The sequence below is a fragment of the Lissotriton helveticus genome, chromosome 5_1 (assembly GCF_964261635.1).
Source record: "Lissotriton helveticus chromosome 5_1, aLisHel1.1, whole genome shotgun sequence".
NCBI classification, from domain to species: domain Eukaryota; kingdom Metazoa; phylum Chordata; class Amphibia; order Caudata; family Salamandridae; genus Lissotriton; species Lissotriton helveticus.
The window spans coordinates 1339652485-1339677701 of NC_136065.1; the positions used below are offsets into that span (position 1 = coordinate 1339652485).

General features: G+C 45.3%; 1 protein-coding gene across 3 annotated transcripts in view; it reads right to left on the bottom strand.

Annotated features, from left to right (window-relative positions):
- The window catches only part of LOC144755373 (copine-5), a 1407230-nt gene that overhangs the window by 110762 nt on the left and 1271251 nt on the right, over nucleotides 1–25217 (bottom strand). For all 3 annotated transcript variants that reach the window (XM_078644209.1, XM_078644208.1, XM_078644207.1), the window contains 3 exons: nucleotides 9310–9356; nucleotides 6080–6261; nucleotides 5724–5851 (listed from right to left, as the gene is read on the bottom strand). In XM_078644209.1, coding sequence (XP_078500335.1) covers nucleotides 5724–5851; nucleotides 6080–6261; nucleotides 9310–9356 — 357 coding nt within the window. The remainder of the gene's footprint in view (nucleotides 1–5723; nucleotides 5852–6079; nucleotides 6262–9309; nucleotides 9357–25217) is intronic.

The following is a 25217-nucleotide window of genomic DNA, read 5'->3' on the forward strand; positions in this document are numbered from 1 at the left end:
AACAGAAAGGTACAGCCTCGCTGGGCTGGGGGGTCCCTCGCTCTGGGGACCCAAAGCAATAATGCTGGCCAAGAGCCTCGCTGGGCTCTAACGCTACTGGTGCCCCCGGGGCACCTCGTGGCTCCACAAACGCGGAGGTGCTTTCTCTCAAAGTTGGAGCCTCTCTGGCTCGGGTTGGAGTCCCCCTCTTGGGGACTCGGGTCGCTCACCAGTGCCCCCTGAGCCCTCAGGCTCAAAACACAAAGGCGCGAGGTCGCGCTACAGAGAGGGGGCGGGGCGGACACCGGCAATGTGTCCCGACGCTCCCCTCTCTTCTGCAGGCACCTACCGGGTTCGCGCTGGGCTCTCCAGCGACGGCGGGTCTCTCTCGCTGGTCCCGGGGCTCTCCTCTTCACACGGGAGCCTCGGGGACCCGGCCGGCAGCTTCTCTCTCCCCGGCTCGTCGGAGGAGGCGGGACTTCCGGTCGGCCTTTCCTGGGCCGCGCTGCGATTGGCCGGGCCGCTTAACTACTTCCGGGTCGCCGCGGGCAGCGCGGCGGCCCGCTTCCTAGGCAGGCAGGCGGCTTCCCAGGATCCGAGGAGTGGGCTCCCTCGTAGATCAATAAATCGGCACAACACCACAGCAATAAGCGGGGTGGCACCCGCGCTGTCAACTCGCCACACGGGGCGATCGGATGCCGGGTGGGCACCGGCCTCTGCAGACCACAGCGCTCCCAAGCGCTGCAGGCACAAATAAGCGCTCGTAAGCGCTAAAACAGCAGCAAAAAGCGCTCCCAAGCGCTAGGCAGGCAATCCCAGCGCTAGAGGGGCAACAAAGCGCTCTCAAGCGCTACAGGGGAAATCCAAAGCGCTCCCAGGTGCTAGGGCAACAGCAAGTCCTTCAGGGGCCCATCAGCAAGCCAGGGGCTGGGCAGGGCTCAGGGAGGCAAGCCATCCCTGAGCCCAAGCAGCAGCACGCCCCTGGCAGATTCAAGCAGCAAACAAGAACATTTTCATGGGGTCACAGCCCCTCTTTTATACACCTTTTCCCTTTGTCTTTAGGTGCAGGGTGGGGGCAGAACCAGTCGCAGCTGGTTCTGGAGCACTCTTGATGGCCCAACCACCCATTCTATTCACTGGCAGGGCTTGGGTCATCAGTCACACCACAGGGGGGCGGAGCCAGCATTGTGTGGGGAAAACCCAGCCCATCCAGGACACAGGTACACTCCTCCCACACATCACTCATGCTAATCTCCCACTCACCACCGGGGCAGACCCACACAGACTTCCTGGAGCCTGGCATCCCAGCCAGCTCCAGCCAATCACACGCCAGCACCCTCACAGCACACGTACAGCCATGTCTAGAAATGGCGCTTCGCTACTAGACACATACATGCTGCATACACCATCTCGCAGCATTCACTCTCACGAGTTCACACATACCAGACTCAAGCCTGTACACCCCACGCATCAGGAACTACCAGGGACACATACATTCCCCATGCATTCCTATGGGCGGGCAGGCCTAGCTCAGCACATGCACTCAGAGTGCGCACGCACTTTCCACTGGGACACAGTGAAAGTGCGCAGTATCCAAAAATCACCATCTCCAGGTCACCATTTCAAGCAAAAAGTCTAGGGGTGAACCTGCCCTAAGGGCCAAAGTCCAACACACGGGGACTGGAGTTGGAATAGTAAATTAAACTATTCACTATCCAGCACCCCCCAACGCAAGTCGTTGTAACGACTTGCGTTGTGAAAGTTGCGTGGTAAAGGCATGTATTGTTAAAGCATGCGTGGTAATGACATACATCCCACCTATGTAGCACAACTTTTTTTCCTGCACTCCCTCACACTCGTTACCATTTCCACTTTACTCCCACGTTCCACATATGTGATTTGAAGCTCTCTTCTGTCCTCTTTACTTGCCCTCTCCCACCTTCACTTCAGCCACTCCCTATCGTGTTCCACTGCCCTGGACATTTTTACTCCAGATCCCAATCCCCCCTCCCCTCCACCTCTTCTTACGCCTAAAGAATCATACAGTAATCTGATGTGACTCAAAGCTTCTGCAAAAAAAGAAAAACGAAACAAAAAAATGTTAGAACCAGGGGCAGCTGCCGCCCCGTGCCCACAGTCGTCCTTGTGATCAAAAAGCAAGACGCAGGAGAGCAGACCTAGGGTCTTCTGGACAGAGGCAGCGGTCAGGACTATTTAGGAAGGACAAGAATCATTTAACATAGGGACCAGGCTGAGGCTGCTGCCACCACTCTCCCTCGTGGTCACAGTTCCATCTGTTGAGGCAAGCAGGGGATTTCAGGTGATCAGGGACAGGAGGGTGTAGGTAAGTGTTCGAGAAGCAACCTGCTTTCCTCTTCACATGCTGTTTAATCGCTCTTGACTGGTTGGGGGGGGACTCTGGGGAAGAGGATCTGCTGGGACGCCCACGCACAGTCACCGCTTCCACAGATGTTGCTATGGCTACCCATTTGAATTGGGGATATGCATAAGACTGGTGCTGCCAGGGATATATCTTAGAGGCAGGGTCAGAGTGGTAACGTGGGCACTCGGGCAATGCCTGAGGGGCCGGTACTCGAATTCCAGCTGTGGGCTGCTTTTTTGGCCAGCCTGGGGGTGGGTCCTATTTGGGCGGGGTCTGCATCGTTCGGATCCCGCCAGAGGCCCAGTGGGAGCCTGAGTGGCCTTTCTAGAGGTAGATGGGAGGAGGTGTCTCACTCTTTCTCTCGCTGGGCCGGCCCATTAATGTATGCTGATTGACAGGGCAGGGGACCTGAGCAGAAGTGGCCTCATTTGTTTTCAGGTGTGTTTCACCAGTGTAAACTAATCCATGCATTGTTTTAAGCCCCCCTTTTTGATAACATTTCGCCGAAGCAGTGTGTTCCGGGAAGGCAATATGCAAATATGGGCCACTTTGTTTTTGCGTGCCAGTGACGATTTTTGATCCCAATACAACCCTGCTTAGAGGGCACAAAAAAGAGGTGTAAAGTGACCAAGTGTCACAAGCAGAAGTGGATATAGGGCCAGGGGTATCAGGTGTACCCACAGAGCTGTCAGATTTCTCAGTTCTACGCCTGAGCAGCTCACCAGTCCAGGTTTTTCTTTGCATTCTTGGACTGATTTTAAGGTAGAATAGAGGACTGCAAATCCCAGAATGCAATGTCAAAAACCTGATTAGCGGAGGAACTCATGCATAAGCCTGGGACACTTGAGAGCTCTGTACACAATACCCAAAGGAGAGAGTGAGAACCCTGGAGAAAGATGAAAAGTATAACTGTCTGAATTGATGCGTAACTTCAGGAATCAAAGAGGATCTCCTAAATATTCACGTCACCACCATTGAGAAGAACTAAAATGAAATGCCAAATCACTGAATGGCCCTTATTTATTTTCCCTAGCGATACCAAGGCTTGCGGAAAACGAGGCGGCCGATGTTCGATGGGTAAAAACAAGGTATCACCTGTAGACAACTGCAACTCTAGTGCAGGAATCCAGGCCAGCAAACCCCATGCAATGCAGAACCATAGGGTGGTTACCATTACATGTTGTAAGTCCATCATGCATGACTAAGGACATGAAGGAAAAGCGACCACTAGGGACATTATAAGTCACAGACTGTTTGTGGGACAAGCCAAAATGAACACTAAATTGCTCTGGAAATAAACAGACTGCGGTTCCATGAGCAAAAAGGATCCAAAGAGAATTGTGCAAGGCATAAAAGATCTAGCAAAAAATGCAATGAGTAGCATCAACACTGAAGTCAATCATGATAAGTAGTGGTGAGACTCACTCTAGAATTCCATCAGGGACATGGATATGGGATCCAGAATGCCATCGTCATATGGGAACAATTCTGAAATGCTGCAGATATGAACAACGCCCATTCAATGGGATCATGAAATTAAGGTATCAGACATTTAACGTGCTTACAACTGCCACCATGTGACAAATCTGTGAGGGTATGGGCACAAGCCAGTTGGGGGGTGGGGCTCTAAGAGGGCGGGAGACAGGAAAAGATAGAGAGCGAAACAAGGAAAGAGAGTGCGAGCTACAATGAGAGAGGGGAAATGAGATGGATGGATGGATGGATGGATGGATGGATGGATGGATGGATGGATGGATGGATGGATAGATAGATAGATAAATAGATTAGTATTTGGGGTAAACTGTCCCTCTGGATAATAATATCTCCAATGCAAACAACTTTGAATTTAATTTGTCCATTACTGCTGGAGGGGGTGTCTTTTTTAGTCAAAGGGATACAGAAAAAGTTGAAACCTCTCACTCTGTGGTTACTTATCTGTCAGTGGTTTCTTTTTTTTAAAAAAAGAAGCTAGTCGGAAATGAGTACATCAGTTTTGTACTCACAATTGTTCTCCCTTTTCAAAAAAGAAGATCAAGGTTCCAAGCCACAATCATTCATTCACATTTCTAGAAATTCATCTAGGCACACTGGCTTGGCATGTTATGTGCATATGTAATCCTCCAAATCCCTAGTGAGAGTTGTGATACTAGAAGAGTTTTGAGATATCTTGAACATTTAAGGTCAGCAGCCCCGACCCCTGTATTCAAAAGTTGAAGAACTGAGTATGGGCGAATATTTCTTTACAGTCGGTTGGGTGTTCAAACCATAAAGTACCTAAAGTAATTTTTATTATAAATTAACACTAACCATAAGCCTGCTATTTTTAGGAAATGAAGTGAAATGGAAACAAAGCAATTCTGAACTTGTAACCAAGTGTGTTAACCCTAATCCTTAAATTACGTTTACCAATTAAATTAACTTAACTTATATTATAGCAAATTGATAAACCAACTCAAAATTAAATCACAATAAAATAATTATACACATTATTCAAACTCAATTGCTAAGTCAAAATCTATAGTTAATTAATTTCATCACTTTTTAATATAATTGTATTAAATGATATAATAAGAATGCACAGTATTATAACAGTCAATTTACTGAAATTAATTAAATTAGTACTAACCTTAACCCTAGTCCCAACTTAAACAAAAATACCTCGTTGGCATTATTTTTTATTATTAAAAATTAGTGTTTTGATATTTTAATAAACTGAACGCTAAATCAGCTTTGCCTCAAACGTTCTTTGCAAGGTGCTTTGGTGGAAGCAATGATATAACTAACTAAAGCGGATGAAGTTAATGTGTACCGGAAGTAATGCCAAGAAAGCAAATGTCGAATGAAGTAATTCGGTCGGACAACATAAGTCAGTTTACCAGCTGCAGCCCCCTGTCTGTGCTCCCTCTGGTCGCATTTACAAACAACCTCCTCCTTTGAAGTAATTGAAGACATCAGACTGTGCAGGTCTGGTCTTTAAATGTGCTCTTCATTCCTTCATGCCAATATTATAAATAAACTATAAGTTCCATTATTTGGCATATATAAGTGATGGTCAAAGCATGCTTGTTCCCTTGTGCAATGCCTGCTGCAGTGGACACAGAAGGGCTTGTTAATATCTACTGATAGATGGGGCCTTCTAGAGTTTTTGGCCAATAACATGGAGAAAAAGACAACAGGAAGCCCAAGCAAGAGCCCAGAGAGACCTGTGGGGTGACTGACTGGGAATGGCAGATTCTAAATCACTGTATGAAAATACAGGAGCAACAAATTAGGCTAAAACGACATTGGCAGGGCCCAGACAGTAGTCCTGTTAGGTTGAATCTATTCAACACAAAGACAGAGAATCAAACAAAGGACTGACTTGGCCACGTGGTTGACCACTGGCGCGAAGTTGGTTGGCCCGTACAGCTGGACGGTTTTGAGACTCCGGTGGTACGCTTCGAGGATTCCCTCAATCCCATTGCAGTAAGGGTTGTCGGAGTTGCCATTCTAGAAAAGAGGCAAAAGGAGTTTTTTTAAACTTTGTTCTGGACACAGATATCAGCAACGATATCAACAAATAGCAGAAGAGTAAGTGGGACAAATTGATGCACCTGACATCATGCCAAAAAGAATGAAGAACAGGAGACTAAAAACAGGCAAGATCAAAAAAGCATAACATATGAGCAGGGAGCTGGGGAAAATAAAAGATTTATAATCAGCAAAAGCTAAACCTACCAGTGGAAACTCATGGGACACCCGCCCATCAGGAGGGATTTTGGCACCAAAGCCGAGCGCTGGAAACATCTTGTCGCTGTCGTAGTCCTGAATGATCTCACCCACAGCCTTGAGCGCCATGGCGTACGCGTTCATCTGGTAGGGGTTCATGTAATGCAGCGACGTCGACTGTGAAGGATTACCTGTTGGCCAGAGCATACCATGTTAAACGGGCCTTCACATGGGAACAAAGGGGCATATTATCAAGACAGCCGATAAAATTATCGTCGCTTTAGCGGCAGAAAACTGCCGCTAAAACTGCGATAATGGGCTTGATAATATGCTCTATGGTATTCCAATTGAAACTCAGGTTAGATGTCCTTCACATCTAACATGGGCTTCAATTGGAATTCCATAGAGCATATTATCGAGCCCATTATCGCTGTTTTAGCGGCAGTTTTATGCCACTAAAGCGGCGATAATTGTATCGCCTGTCTTGATAATATGCACCTTTAAGTTCTTTTCTGAATGGGAACTGAGGTGTTTTTTATAAGAAGGAAGTGACCTGCAGTAAGAACATTGGGAAACGTCCTGACAGGCTCTTGCCTCTGAAAGTCTGGCGTGCTTAAGTTATAGGCAGTCACATGGTCAGTGAGCTGAACTTTGCCATTGACATAAGTTGCGATCTGCAGGTCATGAGTTTGAATCCTGGCAATACACACTCTGACTTCCATCCTTCATAGATTGGTACATCGAGTATTATAAATTAGTTAATAATAAGAGCTGCTATTTACAGTGCATAGAAACGACAGAAATGAGTTAATATGTAAAAAGATAAGTTATAATATATTTAATGCTATGCGTTCACCTTTCCTAAGCTGCCTCTGAATGCTGCACCTCCACTTTGCTTCTTCTTAATGCTCCAACTACCCGCATTCTGTATATGTGAGGAACATCCCTTACCTGCATCTAAGTGCTGACACCTTCCTCTGCTTTCTGTGACTGTGATCAACCCCGCTTAGCTACCTCTGGGTGCTGGCACTTCACAGTGGTTGCCCCTGCATGCTGGCATCTAGTCTCACTGTTTCAGTGCCAGCACTTTCTCCATGTTGCCGCTCACTGTTGACGTTTCCTTTGACTTCTTGTGGTATATGTCCTGCCTCTGTGTCTTTCCAAATGTGTAGCTTATATTCCGACCCGTAGACGTTGTCTCCCCCCACTTCAGACTGTTCACCTATAATGTTTAAGTTTCCTATTGAACATGTCTCTTCCATACACCCATCCCTCCCCTAGAAAGACTTTTTCCTAAATGTAATGATGCTTGTTTGTGAACTCCCAAATATTTTCCTTTTTCGCACTTCATTAGTTCTAGCGTTAGCCAAGACGTTTTTTTTTAAAAATTTAAAATATTTTATTGAACAAAAGCAGAGTAAGTGATCAGTTGGCAGTCATGAAGTACAAAAATTGACATAGAAGGCATACATTACAGCGGTGCATTACAAGTGCGAGTTCGGGGAGGACCAATCCTGGTCATCGCCATTTCAGTTGTACGGGAAGTACAAAGTTCGCCTCTATAAACATTCCAATGGCCCCATTTCTTATCCCAAGTTCCAGGAAGCCAAGACTTTTTAATTTTAATAAAAGTACATAAATATCATTGTTACAAGTTGTTTTCAGTCAGCCCTTTTATTCTATTGGTCAATTATTGTGTCATTCTTATTTTTCTTCCACCCACTAAAGCATATAGCAAGGGGCAATGGGGTCAGCCCACTTCAGCAGTTGGCTAACTCCACCTTGAGTGACTGCATTCTGCCCCTATACAGGAAGCACATCTCACACAAAGTAAGCCGGCTAAGGGCCAGTGTCCACTCCCAAGTTCCTACTGGGCAGAACCTGCAATCCAGGTACTTCACCAACTTTGAAGGATAGGGGAGTACTCTTCATGATACTCACATTCCATCTGCCTGCTCCTGGATCCCACATGTCAAGAAGCCTGATTAGTCCTATCACTGTGGAACCCAGTGAGAACAAAGGATTCAGAGACTTGCATCACTGTAGAGAAGGAGCGAACAATACACTATCCTAAAGTAGGGGTGGATGTAACTCACATAATTTGCTGTAGAATAATTATGCAGAATCATCACAAAACTGCGTAAGATTTCAGGTAGTTGCGCAAGAAGAGTTATTCAGCATTTAGCACTATTCGGACTTGACGATGCATTTTGTCAAAGAAATGACTCAAAATGCAACAGAACCTCACGCTGCTAACCTGGCCCTTGGATATTTCTTATGTGGGAGTAAGCTTGTATATGGTATTATGCTAACTTTCTGTTTTCCTCATCCGTACATTGATTTTGTAATTTTTACTCCCAGAAGATTGGCTGGAGCAGAAAATGTTGCGAAAGTTTGAAAATCAATGTGTGCCGTGGCCATAAGTACTGCACTAGCAACATTCACTGTGTAACTTTAAAAACTTTATGGACAATATTTTTGAGCTGCTACCTCAGGCATCTTTTGCAAATGAGGGAACTGTCACGGAGATGACTGGCCACTCATGAGAATTACAGGCAATTATACGCACTAAGGGGCTGATTACAAGTTTGGTGGTCCTCCTGTAGGACCGCCACCGCTGTGCCCCCAGGAGTACCACTAAGCCTGTCGTGCACCCGCCCGCTGCATTAAGAGTTGAATCCAGGGCAGGCGGTGTGGCGGCAGTATCACAGTGGTGGTCTCTGAGGCACATAGACGAGCCTAACAAGCAGACTGCCACCGTGACAGCACCTACTGCACTTTGTGCATGGTGTGGCATGCAATATGTAGTGCATGCCACCACACAGTGCAGGAATAAAGGTGCAAATATAGGGGGGCACAACATGTGCCACCCCCACATGTACTTCCATGGGCAAATTCATCCGGGGGCCCTGTTATGGCCCCCTTACTTGCATGTTTGCTACCCTTTTTATGGCGGGCTCACCACCATGAAATGATGATGAAAATGCAACCTGGAATTTGCTCAGCTGTGCCGGCATCAGCACCAACAGCATATTTCTGCCCCTTTCCACACAACCACCGCCGCAGATTTTTGGAACCCAGTGGAGGCGGCAGTCATGTGGCAGTCCGACCGCCACACTCAGAATACCGTGGTCAGGCTGCCATCGCGAGTGCGGTTGTCCTAGGACTGCCATACTCGTAATAACCCCCTATGTGTGGAAAAAATGATGAATTGTGCAATACTGCTGCTGCTTACTCACCATTTGAAGCTGTAAAGTCGATCGCCACAGTGAAATTAATCTGAGTTCTGTAAAACAAAAGATAAATAAGTAATTAGAATGAAACATGAATTAGTTTTATTTTTAAAACATTATCTTATCATGCCGGGCTGACAGTATGTTTCTTAGCACTCTCATTTCCTTTATGATAACTGTGGTACGGTACATAGTCACTCTTTCCTGGTCTCTTCTCGCTATTGACTCTCCTTACCCGTTTCTGTTTCCGGCAGTTATTTAACACCTTAACGGCGGCGCGATTTTGCGAAAGTGTGGCACTTCCGCAAAACAGGCGGGGCCACGTCGGCGCACTGGGGAGGTAGTGCTGCCGACGGCAGCACGGAACGGGTTAAAGCGCCTTAAGGATAGAGGTAAGTGCAGGGCTTTAAGTGGGCCGGGTCTGTCCGGGTCTGAGCACCGGCAGTTATTTTTATGGGGCCTCGAAACGGGTCTCTTTCGGGCTCTATTTTCCGTCTGTTTTCTTTTTTTTTTTTTTTCTTGGACTTCAGTGAAAGCATGCACATCGATGTGCACAGCTCAATGCTGGCATCCTCGGGGAGCAGAATATAAAACAGATCCCATTTCACTGCAATATCTGTTTGTGGTTCCCGAGAGGATCAAACCCGAGTGTGTCCTTCTCAAATAATGCACGGCCGTCAAAGGTAACTGCCGGATTTCTGCCTACATGACAAGCCTTCTGCTTCGCAAAAATCAAAGGGGGTGCTGAAACAATACAGCAGGAACATTTTGTGACGGGAATGGAGGAGGATTGCACTTCCAACGTCGCCCCATGCCGGGTCACGTGACCCTAGGGCTCATGGCCTTGCATTCAGGGTGGATAGGTCACGGAGAAAAATGGTGCAGGCAGTATTTTCGGGTGAAGACAGCACTGCTTTCAGCACAACGCAGAGCCATCACGCGAGCAACCCAGAAGAGAATATCTATAGCGCCCACACGTTTACGCCTTGCTCATGACTGCCTGAGCACTTTTTAGCGTGCTTGACTGTGAAATCTACCCCCATGAGAGCAGCCAGACCAGGTTATTTAAATAACAGCTGTGACTGCCAGCCAAATCAATTCATTAAACGTGGAAAGATAAACGGCTGAGTCGCTGTCCAGAGATTTGACCATGTGACCTGGAGGTTAACCCCAGATCTCTCCACAGTATATTCACCCCACTGCATTATCTTGTAGTCTACATTTTATGTCTTATGTGCCGGTGTTATGTTGCTGCTTGCGGTATATGCCCTAACTACTACTAAACTCAGGGCTTTTAGTGGGCCGGGTCTGTCTGGGACTGAGCACTGGCAGTTATTTTTAGGGGGCCTCCAAACGAGTCTCTATCGGGCTCTATTTTCAGGCCTTGCAAAGATAGTCGTTTTCTTTTTTTTTTCTTAGACTTCAGTGAGAGCATGCACATCGAGGTGCGCATGCTCATTTTGCTCACTACTGAGTAGTGGAGGTCAAGGCATGACATCATGCCAGGTGAACCGCGTTGTAAGAGGACTCTGTGGCATGTTTTGAATGGCGTGGTGGCTTCGTTAAAACTAACCCCTGTGAAGTCGCGTTGCCTTCTGGGAGCAGTGCTTCTAGTACACTCAGCCTCACGTGAAGCCACCCTATACAGGAGGTGTCTGCTTGGGCATTTCCCAGGATGACGACACCGGTCTTGGGGAGGGTGTATGGCATTATCCATACATAGCCTTGCTGTAATAAGGAGGGGAGAGAGCGAGCCTGAGTGGGGAATTCCAAATCTGATGACCCTCTGAGGAGTCCTAGAGCTGACGGCTTGTCAGAGCAGGGAGTACAGCTATACTATTTACCTTTATTTAGACCACGCCCCTACTTGGATAGGCCACACCCCTTTAAGAGGTTTGCTCCGCCACTTTTAGAGCACCCCCAGTTTTTTTTCCCCACTTAAAGCCCTGGGTAAGTGCAATACGATCAATCCCTAATATAACTGTATGGTACCATATATATCATAGACTAAACATCATCTGACAAAAATATTGTGCAGTAAGTATCTTATACAAAAATATAGGCCCTTTGTAGCTGATAGAAAAGTTACACTTTACAGGACGATATTTTTATGAACGATATTTAGGACACAAACCAGTATTCAACAACACGCTCCCTTCTTCCTTCTCCATATCCATTCCTCTAGCCCTTCACCTCTTTCTCATTCGGGCTTTTACTTTCTACCTCTTTACCAGGGGCCCTTTGAAGAGGCCTATGGACGGTGCCAAGTGCTATAGAGGGTAGAAACATCTCCCCTCTTTCCTTCCTACTTGTTCGTCATATATGTAATTGTGTAAGATATAAATGTGTGGTGCTAATAAAATAGAGTACAAAATAGTCTAAAAAAGATTATGAAGGTGGCACAACTAAAAGCGAAATTAACCCAAATGCAGATGGATCATTTTGACATCCACCTCCCCCACCCCCCAGCTACGCCACAGCCTGGGAAGCAATTTACTTCTGCCCAGGGACATCAGAGAGGGGAAGTAGTGGGTATATGCTGCTTCCCCTCCAACTGTCCTTGCGACCCTTGATTTCAGAGACCAAGAATGCAGCTGCAGTAAAAAAAAAAGCATTGACACAGTCAAATGGTCTCACCTCTGAAAGGTGTTACATGACATTTGCGTTTTATCAATTCTTGTTGCCAGTACTGAACCATGCATCACAAACAAGAATAAAAATGCTTGCAAATGCATCACTAAATGCATCACTAAACAGGCGCATGTGTGAGTCACAGCACTACAGCAGCCATTAGTTTGGCTTTCAATTTAATGTTCCAGTATGGCAGACAAAGGTGCACAATAGCGAGGAGTACAGCAACAAATTACAGCTGCTGGGCCTTCCAAAAAAGAGAAAAGGAATACACATAAAAAAAATAGAACAGAAAGATCTAGGATAGAAGTGCACAGGAGGATTCTCTAGAAGTTTACTGATAAAAATATGAATGGGATTTTATAGTTAAATGTTGAACTAAGATAAAACAATATTTAAAAAACAAAAAAATTACTTTCATTTACCAGTTATAGTTCACTGAGCTTCCTAAAACTTGTGCCACATCCTGCATTGCTTATGACCTCACATATTATCTCACTTGTCACATGTTTTAAAAAAAATAATCTTTTTATTGAAACAAATTAAAACAAAACAAAAGACAATCAGCAAAATCAGTGCACACTCAGGACCATGTTACATGCTGTGAAGTTAGCATGTACTATAACATCCAAGTTTGCAGGACAATGTAATTGTTAAGTCATTATCAATCAGTTCTCCAACACCCTCAGCTATCAGGTGGTTATCAACTAATTTCTTTGTCTTGATGGGAGTATCGGTGTGCATATCATACCTCGACACTCATTCCATTTCCCCCAGATTTTCGACTATTTGTTTGGACAGCCCCTGCTCTCATATATGGTTTTTTCAGCTACCAAGCACCAATCCATGTCGCTTTTCCATTCATTCACCTTAGGAGCCGTTGGGGCGCTCCATACTCAAGCAATATTTTGTTTAGCTACTATAAATCCCAATGTCACCCAGAGACGCTCTTTACTTGTAAGATTGGTTTCATTCCAAATATTCAAAAGACACCACCATGCTGACCTCTTCGTCGGCAATGAGTGAACCTTTCTCATGCAGGACATAACCTGCTCCCAGTATATGTGAACAACTGGACAGTCCCATATTATGTGGAGGAAGGTGCCCTCCCGCCCGCATCCCTGGATACAACTTGGGAGTCAAGTCTATACATTTTTGTCAGCGTTGTACGGGCAATATACGATGTGTGAATCACTTTTAATTGTATCAGTTTAAACCATGAGCGGATCACTCATGAGATGTTTTAACGGTACTTGAACCCTTGTTTTTGTCAGTGAAAAAACAAAAAGTTATTTGCGTCTGCTTCGATAAAAACCTTAGTTCACAGTAAACTCCTTATCATAAAGAAAGCCAACAAACCCCTCAACAGAGTTTAACCATAGTTAAGGCTACTAGGATTACACAGCGTGGAAATATGATGAGCCAAATTATGCTGTACTGTTATCCAAATTTTGCAGCAAAAAATTAACTTCAGGGGAGCATATCTATCTATCTATCTATCTATCTATCTATCTATCTATCTATCTATCTATCTATCTATCTATCTATCTTGAGTTGTTCATTGAAAGCAACATAATTAGGGTTCAGGCTTAAATGCTGATAATAATGGAAATTTACCAGTTATGGCTAGCACCTCACACAAAACCCATCACAACTCGAGCTGTCCATCATGTTGCTGTCATGTTACTTCTTTTTTGTTTCTATTTGGTGGCAAATTGTTCTTTTTAGCATGGTGAGTGGTAATGCACAATGGTAGTTGGCCACAAGGCAACAATCCTTCCGTGGACAGCCAAACCCCAATGCACATGGTCCTGTGTAGCAAGGTTTGGAAAAACGGCCCCAGTTTCCTACGCAATTAATGCATCCTCCCTCCACAGCGCACGTCCTTTGTTGGTTTCAAGTTGATGTTTTTTTGGGCAGAGGGGAAATAATGTTTCCATATTTTCCAATTGGTTTTATATTTTTAGTGAAAAATCATGATTGTAATGCAAATCACCATTTTCAGCACAAATTAAATTGGTAAATCTTTCCTGCTCATAAAATGGCAGCTACTGATTTGTGATTTTCAGGTTCTAGAACACATTTTAGGGGGTTTCCAGCACATTTTCCCACAACTTTGGGACACCCCTCACCCCTCCACCACACCCCAGTACTCCTGTGTAGCTGGACACCTCTGAGGATATGTCCTCATTATTGGGAAGTTTTTCTTTGCAAAGCTCAATAATCACAACTTTTTTTAGGTCTCGCTCTCGAGACCTATTGTCCTTGAGATGCCTCTCAAGGGAGACAGACCGGAGCACGCGCAGATTGTGGTCTGTGGATGTGCACGTCCAGCCACGCGCATAGCGCCTGTTCCGCAGGCAAACCAGCAATCAGTTTCGCTTTCGCCCTATCGTTGGAGCGACCCGCAATGGCGGGTTCACTCAAGAAATGAACATTGATACTGTGCTTTCATCGGCACAAATAGAGAATGCTCATGTATCAGTTTGTTTCCTATTGTGAAGCGCTCTGACACCTTCGGCTAATGTCTGCACTATACAAAAACGCATTAAATAAATAAATAAATAAATCCCCCACTCACCCGGTCTGCGGGAGGAGGATCCTCCTCAACGGCAGCGTATGGCGTCAGGAAAGGCGCTGCGGGGGGGAGTTGGACTGTGTGCCCACTGGCCGCATGGCGGCTAAACATGCGCTCCGGCTGCCTGCAGCGCAAGGGCCGGTCTATCGAGGCTTGCAGGCCCATGCATGCGCCTTCCAAAAGTGCCTCATAACCGCCCACTGCGGGGAGGAAATGAGTATTAGACCCCGTGCTAGTGCGCAGGACCTTTGAGCCAATTAACAACCTGCAGAGATGCACCTAGCCAATCCCATGCCAGGCTCTAAAGGCTCGCAGCAAATGAACATCGGAGAAGATCTCTGCAGCCCGCCCTCTCACGAGTACCTAAACCTATCGGTATGATGTAAACAACGGGGGTGCAGCACGGGCTACAGAGAGACAACGACATCATGAGAGATGTGAAGAGTGAGTGAGGGTCGGTATGCTCTTGCTGGATGGACAAAAAAGGTCTGAACAAGCCCCCGGGTCATTTACATAACTTCATCTTGAGGTATGCTAAGGTAGGTTAGAGAGAATTCCTTTTGCAGACTTTATAACCGTTTCCAGAGAAAGGAGCAGGGACTTGGGAAAGGTCAGCGTGTAGGCTGCTGAAGTAGTCCAATTTGCTTTGAACTGGCTGACCGACTTGTATTTTGACCATATGTAATAGGGTGTGCAAATGAGGAGTTCTCTAGAAGTGGTGGTAGAGAGGTGATGAAGGTTTCAAAGGTCAGGCCTCTTGAAATGTATACCCTGGTTTCTAGCTGAGTGTGCAAGGGTGAAAGTGTCGGGGGAGAACCAAACAGAATTGGCACATTTGTGTGTTCTGATTTGTCATTGAGTTGATAGTTTTGGTTTTGAAATAGTTTACCAGCAGGGAACAGGTAGCCATTCACTGACAGACGTTTGTGAGGCAGTCCATGATTCTCAAGTGGGGAAAAGGGGTAAGGAAAAAAGGTGTTAACTTTGGACCCTACCTTTTATTTTTTTACTAAAATCATCTCATAAACAGTAATAAATAAAATGCTAGCCGGGTGTAGATGCCTTAGGAATGGTGATATGCATAAAAAATGAGGGTGGATGAGGTAGGACGCTTTTCTTATACCTCTCTCTCTCCCATGCCCACTTTATGTTTTAGCGATCTGTTGGTCTGCATGAGGTTGTGTTCAGGGTAAGATCAAGTGTCATGTGGATTTCACTGTGACATCCTTAGAGCAGTTCTCAATGATCGGCGTAGTCTTATGGTTGGAAGTGTAGCATGATTTCCAAACGTTATTGTCACGCATGTTTGTAGATTTGAAATCAGAAGTTGGCAACACAGTCAGGTGTAAGTAGAGAATCTTGCTTAACTTCCTAAACTGGTTTGCATGGGGATGTGAGATGATTGTTTAGTGGTGTGGTGTGGTGTGTCTTTGGTGGGACATGGGGTAGTCATTGGACTTTAGGGTTAATGCTAATTGGATAACGATTGAGTGTGGTCTAGGCTTTGGGATCCATTGTGGTGTTCCTGCCACAGAGCAAAACCAAAGGGGACAGAATTAAATGGATGTATGGATTAAATACGTTTTTAAGCATAGTAGGAAGTGAGTTGAGAAAGCCTGTCAAACAGGGGTTGCTGCATTCTTGGTTAAACCTGTATTGTTGTGGTGAGGGAGTGAGGTGGGCGTGTTGGTAGTAATGTTAGGTTCTAGTGTTGGCCTGCGTGTCGGTGGTTGTTGTGTGGGCTACGAACAAGACAGAATGGATACTACTAACAATAAGGCAAGCTATAGAAACTGGTAGACCAATCAAGAATATGCATGCACCCTAGAATGCATTCCAAGGCAGGGGTTTCTCCAAGAAACGCAGTCACTGTCTTTGCTGAAACAGGGCCCATAAACAAGGCTTCGGAGCCTTTACCTACACCATACACATATCTTGTACCCACATCAGGAAGCAAAGTCCAAGCATCTCCTAGTTTCTTGAGAAGAACGAAGTCGACATGTGTGGCTTCTTTTGATTGGCTGCCCCAGAGTTGGCCTGTGCACTGAGCTTTCTCAATAGGATATGAACATGTCACCAGCAGGTTAAAACATATAGATCTACAGCAGGTCCATTCTAAGGTGCTTTCATCTGCGCCATTCGGAGTGTTTGCTCTTCCACCTGATATATCTAAAGCGCACTTTCTGTTGGTATAGATGGTGAGGTTTATTGTGTTTTTAAGCTATTAGAATTGTAAATAACAATGCCTTCTATTTATGTTTTAAAAACCAAAAACATAAATAGAAGGCATTGTCATTTACAATGCCAATAGCTCAAATTCATGTGAATGCGAGACCTATTGCATTGCAAATGCTTGTTTATTTTTTGAAAAGTGCAATTGTCAAGTTGGCGGAAAAAGTAAATAAATCCACTTTATTAGCCATAGTTGATGAGAAATTCAAGTGTGATTGATATGATTCGCCATTTTCTGAATGACAATTTAAAATGACAAGTTATAAAAGTGTTAACCATTTCAAATCCACCCAGCAGCGTCTTTAGAGGAATATATCTCAAACACTACATAACATGTTTATGCCACGCATGCTTTCTCAGTGAAGTTCTACTTTCTAGCCAAAGGTGGTGGAAATCGGTTCACTGGGTTTAGCTGTAGAAAAAGGCAAAAATTCCTTTGGGAGATAAAATGGTAAAACAATAACTTTTCTGCTCACTTTTCTCGCCTACGCAGCGCGCATGCGCTGCTTAGGAGGACCTTTAGCTGTCGTGCAGCTCTTTTATCCAAGCACATGCTCGTGCTTGTGGCGGCATACACCTTGCGGGAGTGCGCAGCGGTGTGCCACAAGCACGAGCGTGTGCTTGGAAATAAGCAGACTGCGCACGCATGCACGCAGCACTCCCGGGTTCACCTCCTGCTCCCCCCCTCTCTCACGCGCAATTCATTTGCGGCCGCATTCTTACAACGTGAACACACACACACACATAATTTGTACTGTTTATGTCTGATGGGTGGCGTGATTGGTGAATCATAGATGCTTTTGTATTCTGTCCGGAGGAAAACACCATTACAAAAGAAGGAACACAGACACTTTTACAGCCATTTGAAAAGAAGACTCTTTCTAGGAAAAACCTCACTGTAACAGTCCAACAGGGTTTCAAATCACAGAGCAAACAAAGAAAACAATGTATTGTATACAAATATATGTCCACATAATATTGCGAAAATTCGACATTCAATAATTTTTTTAATTAAGCTTTTCTTGGTCATTTAAGCTTCAGTTTCCACATGAGGCAAATTCATAATAGATCAGATCTCAAAGCACCATCATTTGGAATAGTGTAGAATTTGTTTTATTTAAAGCCTTTTGTTGAACGTAAGGAAGAATAAAACTCAGGATTTCAAGAATCCCACCCAGTATATTATGCCTTTACAACACTCCACAATCTCCAAGAATCAAGTTATTTCATTGAATAGCTCTCTGTATCCAAAAAATAGATAACAAACGTGTTTAGACCGCACCTCCTAAAGGATGTTCAAGTCTGTAAAGGGGCGGGGGGATTTTTTGCTCTCCAATAATAAACAAACCTTATTTTATTCTCAACTATACAACTCTCTAGAGAAGTCATTATAATCCAACTCCTCAGACAAGCGAAGCTACCGAACAATTCAAGGCTGTTACAGATCCTCATTCCTTCCCTCATGGTACTCCGTGCTCCAGCTTCACTCCTTCACCATCAATGAACTCTCCAAAGAGAAAACAGGCCCATTGTCTCCACTGGACCAATGCAGGAATACAAACTTCTCCTGCATTCTGGCTGAGCCACCAAAATCTGCACTAGCATCCCAGCTATATGCTGGCAAAATGTGCTATCATTTTTTCTCCGACTTTTGATATCAACTTTTCCATAGCTCTGCACATGAGCCTCATCATAAAAGTATTTTGGGAGGGGTCAATAAGGTTACGTAGCCCTCAGTGTATGACGACTCCAGTTTTGTCCCACTACAAGTACTTGGTTGTCTCGCTCGTCTCTCATTCATAGTATGCAATCTCATTGACTTACCTTGGTATCATTCGTGAAGACTTATTGTAAAGGTCCACATAGGATTCCAGCTGAGACTATACAATATAACTCTCCCATGACTACCAACCAACACAATAGCAAACGGCTCCTTTTCCTGCCCAATATTCAGAATAGAGCCAAGATGAACCATGCAGCCACAGAAACTGAATGGCTAAAATGTTTTTTCAAGAGCACGGATCTCAGTTACAGGCTTTGAAGGAGACTTGGATAGAATTGTAAAATTCCAGAAAGATAATATTTATCTTACACCCGCATTCTCTAAATTTCGCTAGGGAAGCCACACAGCAGGAATGGACATTCGTAAAAAAAAAATAATATGTATATATATAAAATGGGACTGATATTTTATCATATAGAACCATTTTACATACAGCAGAATTTTGTGAAATTTCGTAAGAAAAAAAATGGGGAATTTTACGAAGCCCTACTTTTAATGCAAGAAAACATGAATGACTGTCTTACAATAACAAGCATTGGCATAGCCAATAGGTCTTGCCTTGGGGACCTCATAAGTGTTTAGCCATGCAACGGTTGATGTTGTTGCACTAAGGATATTGTGCTGCATAACTAAATACTTATAAGGTCCCAAAAGCGAGACCTATTGGCTATGCCAATGCTTGTTTTAAATTCCCTATATGAATCTTCAACAAAACAAGCATGTTAAATCTTAGCTAAACTACACCAAGCAAACGCCAATTTTGGTGAAGGTCTATGTTTGGGGTCAGAGGTTATAGGCAGATCAAAAATGCCCTTTCAATAAAAAGTGCAGGTATGCTATAATACAGGGTAGAAACCGCTTCTGTGTAAAATATTTTTATATAAAATATTTATGTGCTCAGGGACTAGGCAACTGTCAGGACCTGTGGCAAAGCCGTACTGCATGCAGTGCGCAGTGGGGGTTCAGGTGCCTACAGTGTATTGAGTATAGATAAATGTTACAAGTAGTATATGATAAAAAAATTGAAATAAACAAATCTGACTGCGAAGTTATGGTTAACGTTGGTTATAACAGCTTAATGCATGTTTACAAAATTCAGAAATTCACTTAAAAGTTAAGTGCATTTATGATTACAATGAAACCAAAAAACGCTTAAATTCACAAGTATGTATGATAGGATCTATGGTCCATAACTCACAGCTGTGCAAACCCTAACTGACCTCACATTATTTATACCAATCAATAACAACACGTAAAAGAAAAGTATAGGTAAATAATAAACCATGCTCTAGCCAATAATTTCACACTCCTAGTGATGTGATACATAATCTCATCCAGTTGTGGCTTGCAGAGGGAGTGCTGATGAGCAGTGAGGCGTTGCGGGGGAGGGGCTGGCTGGGGGGTAGTGGAGTCGGATATTCGATGGGGAGGAGTAAAGTAAGTAAATAAATAAATAAAACTATTTACCTTGCGCTCACTGCATCACCTCGGCGATGCAGCGAGTGCAAGGTAAATAGTTTTATTTATTTATTTACTTGACTCCTGCCAGTCGAATGTCCGACTCCACTACCTCCCTACCAGACCCTCCCCCGCCCCGCCTCACTGCCCCGCAGCACTCCCTCTGCGAGCCGCCACTGATCTCATCCATAAGATTATATACATTTGTAAATATGTCTGTCAAATCTTTGATGAGGTCATGAGAAATATATTCGGCGTGCAAATTATGCTTTGCATGCTTGTTGCATGAGCTATGGTTGGCGGAGATAAGCATACTGGTGGATTTCAGCGGTTTTCAGTTTTACTGTTTCAATTCGTAATGAAAACTGTGCATTTACAGTTAAACTGATTATCCATTATTGTAGGCACAACGCAACCTTCAATATGTTTTGGCCCAAAAGATAGCTTGTTCACTAAATTTGCATTACAGTCACTTGATCACTTTTATACTCCGTATGATTTATCCACCTAATCATCAAACAATCTTAAACCACTAAAACAGTGTGCTCTGGGATTTGTGGTTTAAAATACATTATAAAACCATCATTGTCCAATTTTTACATTTTTACTTTTTTTTTATATTTTCACATTATCCTGAGTGTAAATCCATATTGCTGCAATGTCTTCTTGTTATTTTCCTAACATTCCATGTAGCGATTTTTCCAGTGGCCCCTCTATAATTTTAGGGCTTTTAATTGAATGTGCATAACATATTGGTGATTTCCAGTCACAGTTCTATTGTCCTAAAAAATAAAGGTCTACTTTATTTTTCATTGTTATCATTATTGTATAAATGTTTTAGAGATTTTGCATTTTGAAGCATGAAGCCCAAGTCAGCAAACCACCCTCTTACCAATATTTTAGATGCTTGATATGCATTTCACTACTTTTTTTCTACCTGAATTTGCTACACATAAAGCTCAAAGTTATCGTCGGTCCTGCTCAAATAGGCCCTGTATACACTGGCAAAGCTTTTCTCTACATTTTATCTACAAAAAATAGAAATATGAACCATGTCGGAGAGAGTCCCCTCATGCTGCACCCACTGGAACTCCAGGTCCCACTGCAGAGCCTGAATATGCCAATGGGCATGGGTCACTAGCAGGATACAGGATGCAGGAGGCCTAATAGCCTTAGAGTCATTCTCACAAAATCCAGGATAGAAGCTGACATATCGGTGTCATAGCCCGAATATCGTAGACTCGCTGTTTGGGAGGATAAGCCTGAAACTGTTCTGTGTCCAGAGCAGCTTCGATGAAAGGGAGGGTCTGCGAAGAGCTCAGGGTCATCTTTGGCACATTGATAGTGTACCCTAGTGAGTGCAGGAGGCCTCCTGTGTCCAAGGCGAACAGGACTTGAGTGAGCATGAGCATTCTGAATTTCTTCTTTTTCAGGAAGAAATTGAGAGGGTGCAGGTCTAGGATTGGATGAAAGCCTCCGTCCTTCTTGGGCGCCAGAAAGTAGCAGGAATAACAACTATATCTTACTTTTGAAGCCTGCACCCTCTCCATGGCTGCCTTGGTCAAGAGAGCTGCCACTTCCTGATACAGTTAAGAGATGTGGTCCTCCGTCAGCTTGTTATAAGTGGGTGGCATTGGTGGAGGGGAATTCACAAAAGGGAGGGAGTAGCCCTTTCGGACAATCTTGAGAACCCAACGGTCAGATGTTATCGACCTCCAGTGGTGTAGGTGATGGCATATCCTGTCTCCCACTGGAGGCCCATGATGGTTGGAGGGCAAACTAAAGAGGCTTCGAGGCTGCGGCTTTTGGGGGGTGGTGGACGTGCCCAAACACTGGCTAACTGACCCACGAGATTTGTGGGTACTGCATCCTCGGCCATGCAGGGTCTGGGAAGCCTGTGTGCCATGGTGGCTGGGGCTAGGAAAAGGAAAGGTGGACTGGGGTTGGTGAAGGAACATGGAAAGGGCCTGGCCGTAGCTCTGCTGTCCTTGAAGTGCTCTAGGGCTAGGCTTGCCTTGTCTCCGAAGAGACGGGTGCCATCAAAGGGCATGTCCATGAGGGAGGCCTGGACATTCGCCAAAAAGTCAGTGGTTTCAACAAGGCGTGATGCCTAGCGGCCATCAACGATGACACCGCTCTACCTAGTGAATTGGTTGTATCCAGTCCAGGATATGGCAAACCTACCTGCGTCTCTCTCGCCAGCAATAGCTTGGGAGAGTAGGGCAGCATCTAAGTAACTGAGCTTCAGAGCGAATGGAGTGATCAGCCGAAAAGGCACATTGTGTTCACCAACCAGAATGCCAGGCTTGCAGAAGAAAACATCTTCTTTCCAATGGTAATCAGCATCTTGTATTCCCTGTTCAGTGAAGTGGTAGGGAATGTGCCATCTTTTACTCTGGAAGTGGATGCTTGGACCACCAAGCTCTCCAGGATGGGATGCAGGGTGAGGAATTTGGGATCCCCGGAGGTGGGGCGATGGCAGTGGGCAACTGTCCTATTCACAGGAGCCCCTGTGTAGGACTTGGACCAGGTCCAATTTGGACGTCCATGAGGGCTTCATTAAAGAGGAAAAGTGGTTCGGAAGAGATGACTACTGACTGAAATACCTCCAGCAAGAAGTTCGTCTTGACAGTCACTGAGGGCATCTGAAGGTCCAGGACTTCACCCGCTCTCCTCACCTCCATAACAAAAGAGGCTCCCTCATCCATAGCTATTTTAGGAGAGATGATTCCAGTATCTGGGGAGGTGTCCAGTCCACTGGTGTCCGCCTAATCCTCACACCAGGTATCCTCTGTGATATCTTGGGGCTGGTATTCATAAGGGTCCAGTGGCCCCTCGCAGTCATCCCCAAGCCCTAGCCCAAAGGAATAGGGCACAGGCTCTGGCCTAGATGGATTGCCTCCAGTTGGAGTCAGAGTTGGCGTCTGACGATGCCCATCTGGCTCTGTGTTGAAGTTGGGGACGAGTATGGCGACGGTGACACTGGTGTGCGGCACCAGGGTCGCCGGCAGTGAAGCTGGCACCAGGGAAGGTGGAGATGGCTCTGCCAAATCTGGTCCAGATCCACCTGGTTTTGGGAGTGAAGCTGCCGGCCAAAGATCAGGAAGACACTCCTGTAGGGACGGGTCGCTCAAATATGAGGTGCATTCTCTCATAAAATTCACGGAATTGGGCAAGGGTCACTCTGGCTCCTTGAAACTCAGGGAGGCACAGAGACAGCCCAGGCGCAAGCTTGATCGCAGAGCCAGGCCTTGAATGCTCATGTTTCCTCATCTAGTCGGATAACTTTGATGGATGAGGTGAAGAGGAAGTGTGACGACAAGCACTTGGGATGGCTCCATGACCAATTCTGGGACCTTCCTCTCAACTGAGATAGAGACTGTTGCAGTGTCGCATGTGAAAGAGCTTAAGGGACTGCTCCCTCAAACCCTTGGGGTGAATGGTATGACAATTGATGCAGGTCTTGGTGTTGTGGTCTCGCTTGAGGCACCAGAAGCAGATGAGGTAGGGGTCCAGCACGGACATTTTTTGGTGCATAAAAACCATCTGTCCTCATGGACATACCTGTCCAAACAGGAGAGGATATCTAAAAAATGTTCGACTAAAGGGTAAAAAAAGGGTCAGTCAGAAAGTGACTGGAGGTAGAACTTCTCCGGATTTGCAGTGACTGGTGCGGAAGGAAAATGACTGAGATCAGTGTGCTGGGGTGGTGCCTACATAGGCATTGCATACATCACCAATGGCAAGAACGATACCAATGGCACCATGTGGGACCAAATGATATACCCTAATGGTGCACAGGATTACTGCTCACAAAATATTTCCAGATCCAGTCTGATGCCTGGGGATAAATCTACAGCTAGAAGTCTCTATCAGATAGTGGTTTACTTTCAAGCCTTCTGTTGATATGACTGTGTTGGTCCCAAGCTGGAAAAGGCAAGCAGGAGGAGCCATTACACCCGCACTGCACCTATTCCAGGTACCGTATCATACCCGTGTATCTTTATCACTACACACAGCCAACAGTCATTGTTTTTGTGGTGGTTGTTGGCCACAGTTTTATTACTCATTACATACGTCATATTTGTACAACTCCCCTGGACACCTTCTCGGGCCGGGGTCATAAATCATTATCATACATTATCACAATTGGTTATCACTAAGTGTCATTTGGACATCATAAATCATGGGTCATAAATCATCGGGTATCATAAATCATTCTGTCACAAATCTGTCATCATTTTGTTGTCATAAATCGCTCTGCCAGAGCATCATAAATCAGCCGCCATAAATCATGGTCATAAATCATCGAGATGTCATAAATCATTCTGTCACAAATCTGTCATCATTCTGTTGTCATAAATCATTCTGCATGGGCATCATAAATCATCAGCCATAAATCATCGGCTGGCCATAAATCACTGGTTTGTCTTTTTCTCATTTGCATATCCTAGGGTCGTAAATCACCCTGACAGCTTGTAGATTGTTCTTTGTTGTTTTCCACGCCCCTTTGCGTGTGGGGGGTTGCCTTTTCCCGGAGCCAGGCCACAACTCGCTACCTTGCTAGTCTCTCCTGCGCCCTGGCATCTGGCAGGGGCTGGGCTGCAAGTGCCGTCTCCATTTGCTACCCGATTTTTTGTCAGGCGTACTCACCCAGCCGTGAGACATCCCAGAGTGAGTGGCCCTCCTTCTACACACCGCCCTGTAGGTGTGTTTCCATAACCAAACCAATACACCTTTGTTTCCACCCCATTTGGTTGGATTTGCACTCTCCTCGTGCTCTCATCGCATGGGGGTAGCCTCTTCCCGTAGTTAGACCTCAGTTCGCTACCATGTTGGACTCTTTTGTGCCCTGCCGACCGGCGGGGGCTGGGCTGCGAGTGCCGTCTCCGTTTGCTACCCCTTTTGTTAGACCACTTCACTCCGCCTGGTGTGTCTCCATCGCTAATCGTTGCACCCTTAGTTCTTTTCATCCCTGTCAGCACTGCGACGCTGCCGTTGTAGGTGTGGGTGGGAGATACTCAAAAAACGTTGGTGCCGCTCCCCCAGCTCCCTGATGTAAAAGGTGAGCTGCCCAGGGGGAGCGTCGCCTTATATCACCCTCCCCTTTTACTTCTTCCCTTTTTTCTTGGGGAGGGGGAGGAGAGGGCCTCGGGCGCTTTTCGCCACGCGGCAATTTCCGGCGGCGCTAACCAGCGCAAACCGGATCCGTTCCTTGTGGGCTCGGGCAGC